At 51.0% G+C, this 17,760-nt stretch overlaps 1 protein-coding gene across 8 annotated transcripts; it reads right to left on the bottom strand.

Moving 5' to 3' along the window:
• Positions 1-2,315: 2,315 nt before the first annotated feature.
• On the bottom strand, positions 2,316-16,661 carry TDRKH (tudor and KH domain containing). 8 transcript variants are annotated; one of them, XM_077155995.1, is made up of 13 exons: positions 16,569-16,661; positions 8,821-8,968; positions 8,017-8,123; positions 7,183-7,372; positions 6,372-6,511; positions 5,953-6,262; positions 5,020-5,180; positions 4,683-4,855; positions 4,391-4,455; positions 3,517-3,668; positions 3,197-3,298; positions 2,857-2,950; positions 2,316-2,680 (listed from the first exon to the last, which is right to left on the bottom strand). In XM_077155995.1, exons 2-13 carry the CDS (start codon positions 8,942-8,944, stop codon positions 2,625-2,627), a joined length of 1,674 nt encoding a protein of 557 aa, XP_077012110.1. In that variant the 5' UTR covers positions 8,945-8,968; positions 16,569-16,661; the 3' UTR covers positions 2,316-2,624. The 8 variants fall into 8 exon arrangements, with proteins under 8 accessions (XP_077012110.1, XP_077012111.1, XP_077012112.1 ...); XM_077155996.1 differs by lacking the exon at positions 16,569-16,661 and adding an exon at positions 16,103-16,167; XM_077155997.1 differs by lacking the exon at positions 16,569-16,661 and adding an exon at positions 15,862-15,938.
• Between the last annotated feature and the right edge of the window lie 1,099 nt (positions 16,662-17,760).

Genomic DNA, 17,760 nt, shown 5'->3' with positions numbered 1-17,760 from the left:
TGTTGGCAAGTTTTCAAGATATTTTTTAGTTTAAATTGGAGACAAGTGCAAACTGCTCTGAATGTGGAAGAAACCAGGGAAAGCTTCATGGATCCCTCACTTTTAGCTCAAGGGAAGGATTTCATCAGATAAAATAATAGGTGGCACAGAAAAGGGCATTCCAGGCAGAGGAAAAGGACACTGCAGCAGGAGAATGACACGTATTCCCTCAGAATGGGATGGAAACTGAGAGAAGTTGAAGGTCATGTTAAAGGAATAGACTTTTATACAAAGTAACAAACTGCCTCTAGCAATGACACTACTCCTTTTCCGGAGCATAAAGTCCTGTGAACTCTATCAGGAGACAGAAGCAAAGGCTCCCTGGAGAATTGAGGAAGCTGGGGCCAAACAGCAGGGCAGTGAGGTAGCTCCCATTGCAGGGCTGGGCATGTGTCAAGGAAAAATTTAGTTCCCTGCAGCCAAGGCCTGAAATGTCAAATCAACAGAAGCCCCTCTTTGATTCCTCCAAGACTCTACGAGCTATCAGTACATCACATCTTCTCTTCACCAATGCTTTTCTGTTAATTGGTTCCAAGATATTTCAGGTTATGGGAAAGCATTATAGCTGCTGTGCAGTAAATAAGGAGGCCTTAATGATGTTTGATTTAAAAAGTCCTGCATAAGGCATCTTTATGTGCTAACCCAGTTTACCTTGTTTGATCTTTATTCATTAAGGCTCCTTGTCATAATTCTACCACCCACATTATTCACATTTATAATATTTACTTTCAATTCTCACTGGATCCTCAAAATACCATCAGAAATGGACAGATGCAAGGAAATGAGCTATCTCAAGTTTTACAATAAGTTTGCAGTAGAAAGCTATTCCTGGAATTCAGCCTTTTCCTTCAAATAGTTTAGGCAGGGCTTTTATTTACAGAGCCAAAACCTAAACAGATTCTGATTCTTGTGAATGGTTGACTCTGAAGTAATTTAGAGAAATGAGTGCGTGGGAGAGACACTTGTTTCATAGGTATTGACTCAGAAGATACTTTACCCACAAGCCTGTTTTCACCTTGAAATTCAATTAGCATTTGGCTTTTGATATTTTCTTGAAATCTTTATTCCGTAAATAATCCCCTAAATGATTTAAACAGTTATATATATATTCTTTCTCTCCTATGGGTCTAAGTGTGTATATACATATAGATACTACACTAGCAACATTTTAGTAATATTTCCTGAGCATTCTCTCTCTTCCATCTGTATTTCAACTGAAAGTCTACAGGGAAATAGTTGGAACACTGCTTCAAAAACTTCTGTCTCCTGTAACATCCATGGTTGAGCTTGGGAGGCAGTATTTTCTTCCCAGTTCCCTGGGCTTTTAAATCTAATTATGCCAATTTTTACCTTTGCCTCCTGACTCGCTGCAGTTTTTGTGACCCCCATTCACCACTCAAAAACCTCCCTCCACTGCAGCCGCCTGAGGAGGTGAGTCGGGCGTCCAGAGTCCTCACTTCCAATGACCCAGACCCTGGGTGCTTCCGCCCAAAAGGACACAGCCCGGCAGCACTGTGCATTATGACCAGCACAGGAAGGAGACTGGCAGCAAGCACTGGGGGACAACGAGGCTGTATTCAACACTGGAAAGGGGTTCCGAGGGGTGGAGCAGGGGTGTGTTTGTCTCCTTGTACCCCACACTCTTTCTGGTAAGTCCAGAGGAGCAGACAATGCGTGTGGGCCACGGTGCACCGAGCGCGTGTACACAAAGGAGCGGACAATGTGTGTGGGCCACGGTGCACCGAGCACGTATACACAAAGGAGCGGACAATGCACATGGGCCACGGTGCACCGAGCGCGTGTACACAAAGGAGCGGACAATGCGCGTGGGCCACGGTGCACCGAGCGCGTGTACACAAGGGAGTGGACAATGCGTGTGGGCCACGGTGCACCGTGCGCGTGTACACAAAGGAGCGGACAATGCGTGTGGGCCACGGTGCACCGAGTGCACGTACACAAGGGAGCGGACAATGCGCGTGGGCCACGGTGCACCGAGCGCGTGTACACAAAAGAGCGGACAATGCGTGTGGGCCACGGTGCACCGAGCGCGTATACACAAAGGAGCGGACAATGCGCGTGGGCCACGGTGCACCGAGCGCGTGTACACAAAGGAGCGGACAATGCGCGTGGGCCACGGTGCACCGAGCGCGTGTACACAAAGGAGCGGACAATGCGCGTGGGCCACGGTGCACCGAGCGCGTGTACACAAGGGAGTGGACAATGTGTGTGGGCCACGGTGCACCGTGCGCGTGTACACAAAGGAGCGGACAATGCATGTGGGCAATGGTACACCAAGCGCACGTACACAAGGGAGCGGCCGCATCGACCTCTTTATCACACCTCCTTCCACAGGCACCAAACCCTGTGCCAAATCCTGCCGGAGACACACAAAGACACAAAAAGCTTGAAAGGGCTCAATCTGAGGGCGCGGGAAGCTGCAGGAAAGCAGCTGCAGACACAGGTTAAGGCAGGGAAGAGGGAGGCGAGCACGGCCGTGTGGTCCCCGCTCAGTGCTGCCCTGCTGCCCCAGTGCTGTCCGACAGCTCCACCCCACGGCAAAGCGGAGGCTCCAGCTGAAGCCGACTTCAGAGCAAGTGGTCATCCTCAGGGCTGTCGCTGCCGGACAGAGAGGCGGCTTCTACTGAGCGGAGAGGAGGAAGTGAGGCCCAGCCCAGGCCGGCCAGTGAGGGCCAGGGGAGAGCAGGCCTTTGGCGCTCAGCAGTGTGACTGAGAACCAAGGGCCAACCTCCCTGGTCCGAGATGCCGAGCGATGGTGACCGGCCACTACAGGAGTCCGGGCAGGAAAGGCTGCTGTACCTGACAAGCTGAAGCAGGACGCAGCATGTGCTATTCCCCCGGGGCTCTTGGTCCCAGTCGGCAGGCTGCTTGCAGAGCCGGCTGTTTCTGCGCCCTGTGGGGACGGAACCAAGGAGAACATGCTGGCTGGCCCGAGAGGAGAGGCCGCCCCTGGACCTGGCTAAGGCAGCTGAGTGTGGCTGCTGAGAGGGATGCAGAGACTCCTGTGATCACTCAGTGGAGCAACTCTGAGAGGCCTGAGGAAAATTCTCTGTAAAATATCAAGACTAGGAGCCCTTGTGTTCCAAGGCACCAGGCTTGACCCAAAGAAGCACAGAAACGACGACGATGGCTGACTCACTGCTTCCCGCAGCGCGTCTGGGACGGCTCTGCTCCCTTCCAGGTCTCCAGGAAGCTCGACTGCATATCCTTTACGGACCAATTCCAACCCGATGTCAAGTTTCTGAGAAGAAAAATTAGAAGGGAATAATGTTCTCTCTGTAAGGAAGAGAAAATCTGAGGAAACAGGGCAAAAGGGTTTGGATCAATACTTTACAGACACTCCTGTGGGGTCAGGAGCTCGTCAGCAGGAGTAACACCGTTTAAGAGCTTCTAGGAAAGGGAAGTGGACGAGGCAGCGCGTGTGCTGGACAGAGCGAGGGGTGAGTGGCGCCGCCTCACCTTCCCGCTGCTGGTGTCGTATAAGTCGACTTTCGGCCACATCGAGACCCCGGTCTGCAAGTAGCTGGAGATCTTGGCTACCAGGGGCTTCCAGCCTGCGCAGTGTGTGAGCCTGTCAAACTCGTCCAGCGCTGCCTCTTCCCACTGCTCACCTGGCGGAAGACCGTGCGGGAGGGCTCGGCTCAGCGCTGGGGGCGGCCCGGGGCGGTCAGAGCCACCCCTTTCTCCTCTGTGGGCACGGGCTGGGGGCGGCCCGGGGCGGTCAGAGCCACCCCCTTCTCCTCTGTGGGCGCGGGCTGGGGGCGGCCCGGGGCGGTCAGAGCCACCCCCTTCTCCTCTGTGGGCGCGGGCTGGGGGCGGCCCGGGGCGGTCAGAGCCACCCCTTTCTCCTCTGTGGGCGCGGGCTGGGGGCGGCCCGGGGCGGTCAGAGCCACCCCTTTCTCCTCTGTGGGCACGGGCTGGGGGCGGCCCGGGGCGGTCAGAGCCACCCCCTTCTCTGTGGGCACGGGCTGGGGGCGGCCCGGGGCAGTCAGAGCCACCCCCTTCTCCTCTGTGGGCACGGGCTGGGGGCGGCCCGGGGCGGTCAGAGCCACCCCTTTCTCCTCTGTGGGCGCGGGCTGGGGGCGGTCAGAGCCACCCCTTTCTCCTCTGTGGGCACGGGCTGGGGGCGGCCCGGGGCGGTCAGAGCCACCCCCTTCTCCTCTGTGGGCGCGGGCTGGCTGCCAGGCAGGTTCCTGGCTGTGTCCAGTGCTGGTGAGGAAAAGCGCCTGCGCCCCAGACTTCAAACAGCCTGGGGACGTGACAGGTCCTCCCTGGGTCCTAAGAACACTGTTCCACCCAGAGGCAGGGCCACTAAGCCGTGGGGTCAGCTTACCTGCGGGGGCAACCCGGGCCAGACTACACTCTATGGCTTGAAATGGAAGGCTTAGGAAGTCACTCCTACAGCCAAAGAAAAGACTGAAATTAGAATCCTAAGGCCAAGAAAGGCATTCTTATATTCCTTGCTTTTAGACAAAAACGATCCAGAAAGAATGCAATCATCTGCTCTCTGCAAATACGTGGTCTTCCAAACCCCCTGGTGATGCATGCCAACAGCTCAGCCCCTGCAGCCGGGGCTGAGTCCACAGCTGGGCCTCCGGTCCACCTCCCACCCGCCTCCCACTGACCTGAGAGCTCTGAGGTCCTTCAGTGGGCAATCCCCATTGTCTCCGAAGTCCACAAAGTACAGGTCCAGGTTCCCGTTCTCCAAGGTGCCTAGGACGCGGGCCCGATACCAGGAGCCGTTTGTGGGTAGAGGTGCCGCCACGATGTCTCCGACCTGCACGGGCAAGTCTTCAGGCTGCACACGGGTAGGGAGCCAGGGATGGGCGGGTTACTAAGCGAGTCACAGGCGTAGCAGAAAGAAGAAAGGGGAAGCTGTCCCGTGGGAGAAGAGAGACACCACCACCATGAAAACAACGTGCTCCTTCCGTGAGACCCTGGCCTGTCCCTCTGGCCACTCACCAGACTGTTCTCGTAGTGCTGGGTCATCTCCCCGACAAGCTTGTCCAGCTGGAGGCTGCGGGAGCCAATGATCTGGATCCAGAAGTGGTTGGGGTGCTCAGAGGCGGAGACGTAGACGTCAAGGTACTCGTCGGCATGGAAACTGAAGTCAGGACTGGGGACTGAGCACAGGGACGGGGGTGGCCATGTCAGAACCTCTGGCTGAAGAGAGGAGGGTGCACTGGGGGGTGGGAGGTGCAAGCAGGAAGTGGCTGTCACCTTTTAAAAACCGGCTTGAAGGACAACTGGATGAATCGTATAAGAAATATCCTAGGGAAGGGCACTACACTATTTTCTGTACCTCATAGTAACTGAGTAATAAGAGAACTTACGCTCTCAGTCACGGGCCACATATTCCACAAAGGTGAACCCTCCCCATGCTGGCTGCAGCACGGACCAGCGAGAGATCACACACAGTGGCAGCGGCGTGAGGGGCTCCCCCAGATCCCAGGCCGGCGCCTGCTCCTCTTGGGGCCTGGCCTCCCCAACCACCCCAGCACCTCTCCAGGGACAAGGGCTCGCACAGCCTTCTCATTCTTAAATAGTGAGGGTTCCTAAGAGTGGTCGTGAGACAGGCAAAAACTCAGGCTGGATATTTACCTGTTTAATCAGTGCGTTTGTGTGGAGAAGGGCTAGACGTAAATTCAGTGATGTGGTGTGTGACGACTCACAGGCGAGTTTCCCTATGCCAGCAGACTGCTCTCTCAATCTCCCTTACTGTTAGCTGGTTTGTGTTCAGAAAACTATGACTTACGTTTAGTACTAATCCAAGTAAAATATTATCAGGAGAACATCTGTATGACAGGCTTGTACATAATCAAGAAAGTAGAAATGATTTTTTATTATGTCCTATTTTGAGCCTCCCACAGCTAGTGGGGTCGTTCTGTTACGTACTTTCAAACATGGCCATCTCCGGGCTGGCCTGGGCTCCAGAAGCCTCCTGGAGGTCGTCACCACGCGGGTTTTCCTCCTGCTCGCCGGCCACGTGGCCACCCCTGCTGCGCGGAGGCACGGCCAGGGGCGCCGTCTGCTCCTTGCTGGGCCCAGTGCTTTTCCACACGGCTGGGTCTCCAGCTCCACCCAGGTCTGCCACTTCCTCTCTTCTTACGCTAATGGGCTGCTTGCGTGGGATTCTTGTTTCTACAGAATGAGCGATTCTCTTCCGAAGTTCTTCATCTTCTGAGACTTTCTCCAGGATCAAATGCTGTGGAAAATGAGAGAAGGGATGACACCCGTGTGGCCAGATGCTCTGAGCCAGGGCGGAGTAAATGTTCTTCTCATTCCTAGGTCCAATTCAATTCTAAGCTACTCACCTTGGCTGCTGCCACCTCCTTCTGTGTTCCTGAGATTTTTATCAGTCTTGATAGTAGTAATGTCCCCTCGGATTCTTTGTCGCAAGTAATTCTGGCTCCAGAGGCCTTACAGATAGAACGAATCGTCTCGCCACCTCTCCCTGCATTGAATGATACACAAAAATCTGCTCTTCCCTCCCCGCCAGCCTCAAGTGCCAGAGAAATGACTATTTTGCACATGGGAGAAGAGAGTCAGTTCTCATTTCCAAACTGAACAGGATGCAAAATGTTAAATGGAAACCAGGAACTGCTGAAACCCTTTGTGTGGGGAGGACACTGCCTAATTATTGCTTTTTTCCATGTTAAGCTCTGCACCTCAGCCAGGTTCCATGTTCTGATGCTCAGCACAGCCACACTGTACACCCAGGGCTTAGGGAGGACCTGCTACCTGTACGTCAGAGCTCGAGACCAGGGGCAGGATGCCGCGTGGCCTCTCGGGGACGCCCTACGTCGCACCCTCTGCGGCCACCCTGAAAGACCAGGGGCGACCTCAACTTCCTCCGTGTCCCTTTAAAGCTCTGCTGTGCGGTAAACACCTGGACCTGAAGCTGCTGGAGCCTATTTTCAGGTTTCAGATCATACAACTGCTTGAGGTACTGGACGTGATCTTACCACTGGTTGGTAAAAAAGTAAGATTTGGGTCTCCACATCCCTGTCTTTATCTCTCAGCGAGGTGGATGGGGGAGGAGACCAGGGGAAACCTCTGGGAAGGCGCGGCGAGAAAGGCAGAGATCAGGAGTAAACACAGCAGAGGGGAGGCCGCCAGCGGTACCTATGATCCTGCCCACGGATCTCTGGGGCACGGACAGCTGCTCGGACACGGTGGCGCTCTCCGTCAGGATGTGGTGGATCGCAGCTTTGGCCTTGCACACCTGGACAGGGAAGCCACTGATAAGCAGCACCCGCTCGTCGCCGCCTTCCTCCGTGTCCACGTCAATCCGTGCGCCCGTCTGCTTCCGAAGCTGCGGAGGAGAGGACAGATGGGCGCGTGGAGCACGCGTGGAGCCTGCGTGGAGGCGCTCCCACCTGGGACAGCTAAGGACACTTGAAAGCAAATCCTGGAGCAGCAGATGGAGGTGGCCCCAGCTCTCAGTTAAGTCAGAATGCCAGACTCGGCCCTCAATGAACTCTACTCACAGGAGATCAGTGACGGCAATCCAAATAACCGCCAATTCTCCGAACAGTTTCTCTTTGCATTTAGAACTATCTTTCCCCTACTTTTATTTGACTAGAGACTCAACTATTATGTTTTCTTGATGTTCCAACCGATCACTGGAATGGTAAGCACAAGAAGGCGAGACCTTCCATATGGACTGGCAAGTAATGAGAGTCCATTAATTCCACAGGAAAAAAAGAACAGTTCAAGTCATACAAAGCTGAGACTTGTCCAACCAAAAGCTGATTTCAACCCAAGTCTCCCTTTCTTCAGGGAGCACGAGGACTCCTGTAGAAGGAAAACGGCTTAGTCTGCTCAAGTTCTGTGCTTTTTCTTGTTAAAACAGACATACTGTGGGTGTGTTCTGTGGACGAGAGGCTGGGAGGGAAGATGGAAAACAGCAATACACAGAGCCACCCGGGACAGCCCACCGCCCCGCTGCACACGTGCCTGTTTAATGTTGGCTCCCTGTCGGCCGATGATCAGCTTCACGGCCTCCTGGGGGACCCGCATCTCCAGCTCGATGTCATCCTCCCCAACGAACGTCAGCCGCTCTTCTGCCAGATTACGCGCGTGAGGTCAGACGGGGACCTGACACCCAAAGCCGCGAGCAGCCCTCCCCAAACCTCCCTGCACCGCAGTGCTGAGCTGACGCTCTCAACCAGACAAGGACAAGGAGTGTCTGCGCGGAACGAGATGGTCCCAACCGGAAGACGGGTATTCTCTCTAGGGTGCTTTTGCAGATGCTAAAATGGGAAATGTAATCAGGGCCTGCAAGGAAGTGGTGCTGGGCTTTGGGCAGAATCCCAAGATACATGCAATTTCTGAGAATGAAGCCTAGACGTTGGCTGAGGAGTCACAGAACTTCTGACTGATCTGTACATAAATCGCTTAATTCTCTAGGTCCAGAGTGTGGGGAAACTGCCTTCTACTAGCAACTGAGTAAAGAAAAGGAACACGTAAAAAAGATAACAAAAATGCATACATATACACACAGCACATCCCATCACAGCGCTGATACTGCCAAAGGAAACAGACCAATGAAATTATAAAATGACTTCCTCATTTCCTAGTCTAGCTTTACAGTAAGAACATACGAAAGAAGAAACCAAACAGTTTCAAAGACCCCTCAGAGAAAGCCAACTACAGGCCAACAAACAAAACCAGGTCTGGCAAGGAAGAGTTTTCACTGCAATTCAACATGGCAGGAACGCAGCCTGAACATTCTTCACGCGAGGTGAGGAGCTTACATACCTCGGCTCTCCCTGTACCTGCGGTAGAGGATGTAGGCTACCACGGCACCAGCTGGGATCCCAAGGCCCAGTGCTACTTTCTGAATAGTGGACAGGCTTGTCCAGGAAGACCGTTCGGTGGACATCTTCTGCTGCACGCTGATTACATCCTGAAACAAGCAAATGAGGGAAAAGAGCATTCATCTGACACTTGTGAGACTGGGAGACAGGTATGGGCCTATATTATAATGTTATTGAAAAGAATACTATCCACTTTCTCATTTCAAAAGCTTTGTACGCTCAAAATCTAATTCATTTAAAAGGTCTAAGAATATATAAGAAAAGTTAGCTGAGGGACACATACAACTAAAGAAACATACTTCACTACCCCACTCCCCGAGAAGAAATACAATACACTCATCAATTTTAAAAGACGAAGTTACAAGAAAGGTATTAAATGAATCACACTTTTAAAATAGGTATTTAGATTTCTTAACAAACTGTTTAAAACTCCTCTCTGTGCCCTTCTGTCTCCAGGCCGCTCCAGAAACTGCTGTTTTGGCATGGAACACCATTCGAGGCCTTGCTACTGACATTTCTTGGAAGTACAGTCGTTATATACCCTTGTGACTTTTGATTTCTATTTACTCCTCAATGAACAGTTAAACGGTTCTGCTCTGCCCCTCATATAGGCGAGACTGCACGTACAGAGCCTCACCTCATCCCACCCTTCGGGGCAGCGGGGAGGCAGCCACTCCCCCCACAAAAATCTTTCCTTAGATTCTGTGACCTCTTCTTTTGGCTTCTTCTGTTTCCCTAGGGGAGCCTCTGAGTTTGAGGCGTGTCTTTCTACATCCTCTATCCAACTGCTATTGTTACTGTGTTCTCTCCAGACAACCTCATCCCACCCGCAGCTTCAAAAGCTATCTGTATACTACAGATTCCAAACTGGCCTGACTCAGATGCTTAGCACATCTCAGGCCATTTCGATGACCTTTTTTTCTGGCCTTCCTTGCCATTAGTCTATAAAACTGTGACTTCAGTTTGCTGCCAAGCAAATGTTAACGTCCCTCACCGTATTCCCTTATTCCATATACCTTCTCACCCTCCTAGATCTCTCTCTCAAACCTCTAGCGCCTCCTTCCCAGCCTTACTTTCAACTGATATCCTTGCTTCCTATTTCACTGAGAAAGCAAAGCAGTCAGAAAGATTATCTACAAATTCCCAACACATTTACCCACCTACCTCCATTGGCACCTAAGTCCTCTACCCTTCCTTGGCCACGGAGGAACTCTGCTCCCAGCACTGGCGCTGCTTCACTCTCCTGCAGCGTTACATGAGTGGTTTCTTCTCTCCCGGTTCTTTCCATCGGCGTGCAAACATGCTATTCTTTCTCTCTTTTCAAAGAAAACACTTTCTTGACTCTACTTACTCCTCCAACTACTTCCCATTTCTTTCCTTCCCTTTACAGGAAAGCTCAAGACCAGCCAGTATTTCTGTCTTTAATTTCTCTTCCCGAGTCCACCCTAACGACTTCTGTCAGTGTCACCGATGACTTCTCCCTGCGAAACGCGATGATTAGTTCCCAGTCCTCCCTTTCCCTCCCTCACCACAGCTTCTGGCACAGCTCGAGACGCCCTCTTCTCACACTGTTCTCATCACCTTCCACGGCATCACTCTCTCCTGATTTCCTCCTCCGTCTGGCTCCTCTATCAGTCTTCTTTCCTGGCTCCTTCTCGTTTCCCTAACCCCAAACACTGGAGAGTCAGCTCTGTGCTTCACCGTCTTCTCAGTTCTCCTGCTACCGCTTCCTTGGTGCTCTCATGCAGGCTTATTCATGGCTTGGCTTTAAATCCCATCTATATGTTGATAAGTTCCAAATTCACAGATCCAAGTAGGACCTTTCTTCCGCACTCCAGGTTGCATATCCAACTGTTTACTGTTATCTCCACCAAGGTCTATGAAGCATCTCCAACTTGAAACCTAAGGTCCTCATCCTAACACCTCGTCCTACAGTCTTGGCATCTTTTGGTTGATAGGGCTAAAAAATCTCAGTGTCATCCTCTCTCAAACTGCACATCCAGCTATCAGCAAATCCTATCAGTGCTGCCTTCAGATCATCCAGAATTTGGCCACTCTGTTTTACCTCTCTACTGCTATGACCTACTCTAAACCACAATTATCTTTTGCCTGGATTGTTACAACTGATTCCTAATTATCTTCCCTGCTTCTGCCATTGCCCCTTGGCTTATTCTCAACATGGCAGCTGGTGTTAAGTCAACTGACTTTACTTATCTGCTCAAAACCGTTCAGTGGCTTCCCATCTCATCACCTTTCATTAAAAGCGAAATCATTACAATGGCTACTTCAGTGTCTTCCCGTTAGAATGTAAATTCCACAAGGACCAGAATTTGCTTTTCTATATCCCTAGTGCTTAGCACACAGGAGCTTCTCAATAAATATTTGTCAAATGAATAAATTTCCTCCTCTGCAATTATATTGCCTAAATATAATCTCCTTAATGGTACAAAAGTCTTTTTACATTTGATCTCTGCCTACCATCTCCACAGCCTCATACTCTGGTCCCACCTCTAGCAGTGAACACAATGTGCTTTCTTATATATCCTTGTTCTGGTGCATCACTTCTGTTTTCCTAGTCGTAACTCCTTATCTCATCTGGTTTTGTGGCAAAATTCTACGCCTTCTTCAAGTCTCAGCTCTAATGCCACCTCCTCTTCTGCAGCTTCTGGGATTTCCCCTAAATGACTTAGGACATTCCTTCTCCTGAGTCCATACCTCCCCGCGTCTGATACCTCCACTGCAGCCCGTTTGCACCGTAATGGAATCCATTATGTCTGTGTCTTTGAGACATCACCAGTACAGATCAGCCAACATTTCCCGAGCACTTCTATGTGCTAGATATGACGGCAGCACTAAGGATTCTTAAATAAAGACATATGTATTGAGTAGCTACTGTACCGCACATTTTACATACACGATTTCATTCAATCTCCATACAACTCTGTAGCGTGGGAAATACTGACCCCATTTTAACAGCAGAGCACACACACTCAAAGACCTAATCTCTTGCGCAGAGTCAGGGTTATTTCCTAATTAAAAATCTTCTGAAGTCAGCACAGAAGTCCCCCTCCCCACCTCTTCCCTTTACCTAAACTCTCAGGGGAACAGTACCAAGTATCTTTATTATTTATTTTGATCAACACATTTACTCAGAATGAATATACAAATACTGGTGGAAACCGCTGTAAGTGCTGGAAAAAACTATAAAATAAAAAATAAAAACTATGCAGTTTTTATTTTCATATATTACAATCTAGTAGGGACAAAACACAATGTGGCTTTTTACTAGGTTTGCTTGAAAGTGAGAAAAATGTAATTTATGTTAAAATTTGCCTCCAGGTACAAAAATTCAACTGAAGTGAGTATGATATACCTCCCCTCTCAAAAAAAGTATTTTACCTTAAACACACACACACACACACACACACACACACACACACAAACCTGACTGTATCCTAGTAAGGCTAAAAAAAATACTAATATAGAACTTATTCAGAAACAAAACTTTGGTTCTAAATGGGCATTACTTAAAGCTTATCAGGAAGAGAGTGAAGAAGCAAAGAAGAAGCTTTAGCATCGTACTCTTACTCTGAGGAGCAGGTAAAAACCACAAAAGAAGAGGGCGGTGGATTTCTTACCCCTGTCACACACAAGACCATAATTTGCAGCTGATCGCAGAGAGCTTTACCCACCTAGAACTGAATAATGTTCTTTAGGAAACTGCCAGAAGTTTGCTAACTCTATTATTTCCTAGTGGATAGTTTTAAATACACATTACATCCACCCTCTTTCCAAGCCTCATGGCCTCAGGGGAAAACCAAAATCTCCTTTATTTTGGCTGGGAGCTCTTTTTAAGTGTCCTCTTATAGGAAGTTACTCAGCAGATCCAGTATATCACTTTAAGGACTGAGTCTCAGCTCGAGGGAATCTTTTCCTTCATAAGGAGTAAGAAAAAAAAGTTTAATGTATGTTTGTTCTCAATTATGATGTTCCATTCCTTAAGTCAATGGATAAAAAATTGTTTCTTTTCCTTTTTTTTAAAACAGTCTGTAAATAAAATCTTTCACCACTCTCTGAGAAAGTTAGGGTGACATCATGTAAATATGTCTGCATACAAAGGAAAGGAAACAAATTTGGTTCATGTAGGAAATTTTTTGGTTAAACAATTTTTGAACAGGGACTTCAAACTGCTACTTTTTTACATGAAGAGGTGGTTTATCTGGGGTGTCTAGAAAAGATCTGATTTCTCACATTCTCCTGCTCACTTCATATCTTTTCATATGGTCTTTAATGTACAAAGTTAGTCTTCACTATTAATGTGCCTCAGTTAAATAGTGGTATCTCTTCATCATGGGCTGAGTATGATGGGATGCAAGGAAAAATAAGGATTCTTGTACTGAGACACTCACAATCTAGCAGGAAAGATAAACTCCAAACCAATTACATGGCCATGCAAACCTAAGTGCTTAGTTAATACAGCAGCTGGAAGGAGTGTGAACTTTTTTTCACATGGTACATAGTTGAAAACCACCTCATTAAAATGCAAATCATTTATCTTCTGCATTCAAACCAATAAATATTGATTTGAGTCTACACTTTGTGCATGGCCCTGGGGGACACAACAGTCAAGAAAGATTTTGCTCTCGTGGAACATTTTGTCTAGCAGGGAAGGTCTCAGCCTGATGGGCAGGGGTCTCTATTTGCTCTGCTATAGCAGCCCTTTCACTGTTTCCTTAGAGTTTGTAGGTGTTAAAGGTTTTGGGAAACAAAACCTAGCTCTGTGAAAAGATGAATAATCTGATAACCACTCTAAGGCTGTGTGCTGTTATCACCACCTTTTCTGGTTATAATTCATGCTTACAGCACAAAGCAATCAGAATTTTAGAACTAGAAGGGACCACAGAGATCATGTGATTCCATTCATAGCACTGCAGTAGGGGAAACTGAGGCCCAGGGATAGGAAAGGATGGTCCCAAGATCACAAAGCTAATTGGTCATTACTATATACTGTGGTGTGCCAGGGAAAGAAGTCTGTTTTGAAGGCCAGTGCTGTTTGCCTCTGGGAGGAGGCAGAAAGGAGCAATGGCGTTTTCAGTTCAGAGCTATCAAGACCACGGCAGAAGAGGAGGCACCATGCCCTGGCTCTGCAGCCACCCCCATCCCAATCCTGGCACTCCGCATGCCAGTGGGTCCCCTTCTAAGCCTTCCCTAGTACCCAGACAACCTTTCACAACACGTGCCATTCCCGTAATTCTAGATCCTTCTGACTATAGACACAGATCTATAGTGTTTATGGTGCAGCAGAAGTGGGTACACCAAGGCTGATCTGGAGGCTGGTCCGTGTTGAGATGGACCGTAGATGGGTTAGAGGGAATGTTAACAGGCTGACTCCAGAAGACCCAGCAAGGGGTCTATGGAAAGGCAGACGGTAGAGCCAAGGAGCTGGCTCTCAGGCTTCTTGTTTGAACACCTGGTAGATGCTGCTGCTTGGAACAGAGAATATTAGTCACGTGCTGGTTGTGCTAAAGGACGCAGGAAGGCGTATGCCCAGGACAAGGGTGGATTCACTAGACAACTCCTATTTGAGCCAAAAGCTAAATTTCACTAGCTCCTCTTCAAATGAACTCTGGGCCAACTGAGTTATCAGCTGGTATCTCATAGAATGAGTATCTACTTGACGAATCAAGTACAGTTTTACAATTTACATACTCATTCAATATGTTAGGTTTCTCTTTAAAAACAGAAATAAAAAAAGTAGGAACTATAGTGCAAAAAAAGGGATAATTCAGTACATAGTCCAGAATGCTAGTTTGTGTTTGATTTTTTCTTTCTTTCTTTTTTTTACTTAAAATTGAATGGGAAGGGGCAGATCACCGTGGCTCATGCAAAAAAAAATTGAATGGGAAAGAAGAGACTAAAACTTGAGACCCTAGACCTTGTAGGCAGCAAGGTAAAAAAAAGAGGACACTTGGGGATCATCTCGAAGTGAAAAATGTAGCAAGACAATGGTTTTCAGTAAAATCTAACCTTGACACGGTGGCGATGGCAGCACAACATTGCGTTCGTGTAGTACTGAAATATCTACATGTGAATATATATATATATATATATATGAATGTGGTTAAAGGGGGGAAATGTTAGGTGACACATATGGTTACCGGATAAAACATTTTAAAAAAAGTTCATGGAACTGCACTATGCAATGAATTCCAAGTTAAACCACGGACGACAGTTACTTGCATGATTATAAAAGTGTGCTTTCATTAGCTGTCACGATGCTCCGCACACACGCACGGCGTGGAGAACAGGGTGGTATGCGGGAATCCTCTCCGCCACGCGTGACCGTCCTGTAAACCCACCACTTCTTTAACAAAGAGAAAAAAATTAAAAGCCAGCTGCTAACAACGGCATGACTAAGGTTGACTTCGGAATCGTTCCAAAACGACGCAGAATCCCACGCGGGCTCGGCGCGGGCCGGACCCGCGGAGCAGCGCCCCCGGCCCTGAAACTCGGGCCCGCGCGGGCCGGACGCGGCCGGGTGTCCGCGCGCTCGCCCGGCTCCCGAGGAGCAGGAGCGCAAGGGCCTCCGCCACTCTCGCTAGAAAAAGCGCCCGAAGCCGGTGGCCCGGGGGCGGCCCCCCAGCCCCCGCCGCCCGCACTGCCTGAGGACCACGGGCGACGCGGGGCACCAGCAGAAACGCCAGCTGGTCGGCGGCGGACACAGCCTCCTCGTGGGCGCCGGGAAGGCGCGGCCCGCGGGCGACCGGGCGCTGCTGCTCCTAACGGGAAAAGGGGCCCGAGGCGAGCCTCCACGGCCCGGGACGCGGCCACCGGCCGCGGGCGCTCGCGCGCCTCGTCGGGGCTCCTCCGCGCCCCTTCCCGCCCCCCTGGGCCCGGCCTTTCCCCGCGCCGCGCCCGCCTTTACCGCGCCGCGCCGGTCCGCCCCGCTCCTCGCCCCACGCCTCGCCGGTCCGCCCCGCACCTGCCCGACCCGCGGCTTCGGCCCCCTACTCCCCGCCCCCGCGGCTCGCCCGCACCAATCAGAGCCCCGCTCGCTGGCCGACCAATCGCTTTCTCGGTCACGGCCGAGCTTTCCACCGGCTGCCCTGAGCGACGTGGCGGGTGCGGGTCGACATCCAATTAGCAGGAGGGGATTCCAAAGCCCGCCCACCGGGTGGGCCAATCGGGCTCAGGGGACGCGCCCGCGTGGACGCGGCTCGCACCTGCCGGGAATCCGCAGCAGCGTCTGGGCCGGTCCCCGCGAGGCGCGCTCCGTAACCCTGCGGGAGAAGCCCCTCCTGCGGGCCCGGGGCGGGGAGTGGGACCGCCGTGCGCGCCCCGTTCCTGCAAAACCAGCGCGGCGCTGCCCAGCCGAAGCGGCTCCCGACGCGGCGCCCGCCTCGTCTGCGCCCCACGCGCGGCGGGGCCCGAGGCTTGGACCCGTTTTCCGGGAAAACGTGAAACAGGCCCCTTCGGTGGGGAGAAGGCCCGGGGGGCGCGCGGACGGCCCGGGGCGAAGGCGAGGCGGACGCAGAGGGCCGTGCGCGAGGGACCCCTGCACCGCCTCTCCCGGGGCAGTGCGGGCGTGGGGCCTTTCCTCCCCGGAGCGGGCTGGAGTGCGGGCGTCGGGCCTTCCCCGGGGCTTGGGGGAAGAAACAGCCTGCAGGGCTCAGGGCAGAGGTGACCCACCGGGCGTGCCTGCTGCCGGGCGAGAAACCGGAGGGGGGGTGGGGGTGCTGTTGGAGGCGACGGTTGGCTTTGTAGGTTGAATTCCAGCCCCTCCCCGTCACTCCTCCGCTCCCACCCAGCCCCCACCCCTGCCCCGCGCGGACTCCTCTTGCTGGCCTTGTAACTCCGAGGTCCTTCGCACTGCGTGTCACCGTTCCTGGCACATCGTAAGCACTCAGTAAACGTTTGTTGAATGAAAGCTGAATTGCATCTTAGGTCAATTTAGGGAGATACCTTTGAGTCTCAGGCTTTCATTTTCTATTAATTAGAAAAAACCAAACTATTTTGAATAGAGAGTGCCCATTGCACAGAATTCGAAAGGTGCCAAGAGTTACCGCCGAGAAAGAAATCTCGCTCCTTTCCTTATCACCCCACAGCCCACCCCAGCACCTGTTCACCACCCCAGAGGCAGAAGTTTTACCAGTTTCTTGTGAATGTTTTACGAGATATTCTGTGATTAACAAGCATATATTTTATATATTCTTCCCAATAGCTATTGTAAGGAAGGATTTTATAAAACTTAACAGTAGCTAACTTTTCTTATGTAAAGAAGGATTGTAAAGAAAAGAGTTATGGGCCCCATCAGGCTAAGAAAAACAACCCGGAACTTCCCAGGGGCGGTTGTCTGCTGCCTTTGTTATGCAAGGTTTTCTGCTGCCTTGGTTATGCAAGGTTGTAACTGCCGGAGGAAGTTTATCTAAGAATGCAGCTGAGAAGGTTGAGTAAGGGAGTTTTGCAGGAGACAGCTGCTTCTTGCATGAAGCAGCTCCCATGACTCATGCGCGAAAAATGTTTGTTATCTGCTTCTTGCAAAATGTTTGTTATCTACTTCCTGCATAAAGCAGAACCTATAACTCATGTTCAACCCTCAAACCCCACCCCCTTATCCTGGCCCTCAAAAAGCTTCCCAAAACCCAGGCTCGGGGCTCTCTGTTCCTGCGTGTTCAGTGAGCCCCACGCATGTGTGGTAAATTAATCCCTTGCATGTTGCATGAGAGAACGTCTCTTGGAGTCCTCCTTTGCGTGGCAAAACTCTCGAATTCTTACATTTGGAGGTCCCACTGAGATCGGCTGGAGGCTCCAACAGCTCTTTCTCTCGGGGTAAGTGAGGCCTTTTTGTCTGAGGTGCAATCGCTTAGTCTGTCAGACTGGC

The sequence above is a fragment of the Tamandua tetradactyla genome, chromosome 4 (genome assembly GCF_023851605.1).
Source record: "Tamandua tetradactyla isolate mTamTet1 chromosome 4, mTamTet1.pri, whole genome shotgun sequence".
NCBI lineage: Eukaryota > Metazoa > Chordata > Mammalia > Pilosa > Myrmecophagidae > Tamandua > Tamandua tetradactyla.
This window is presented reverse-complemented; position numbering and strand designations above follow the sequence as displayed.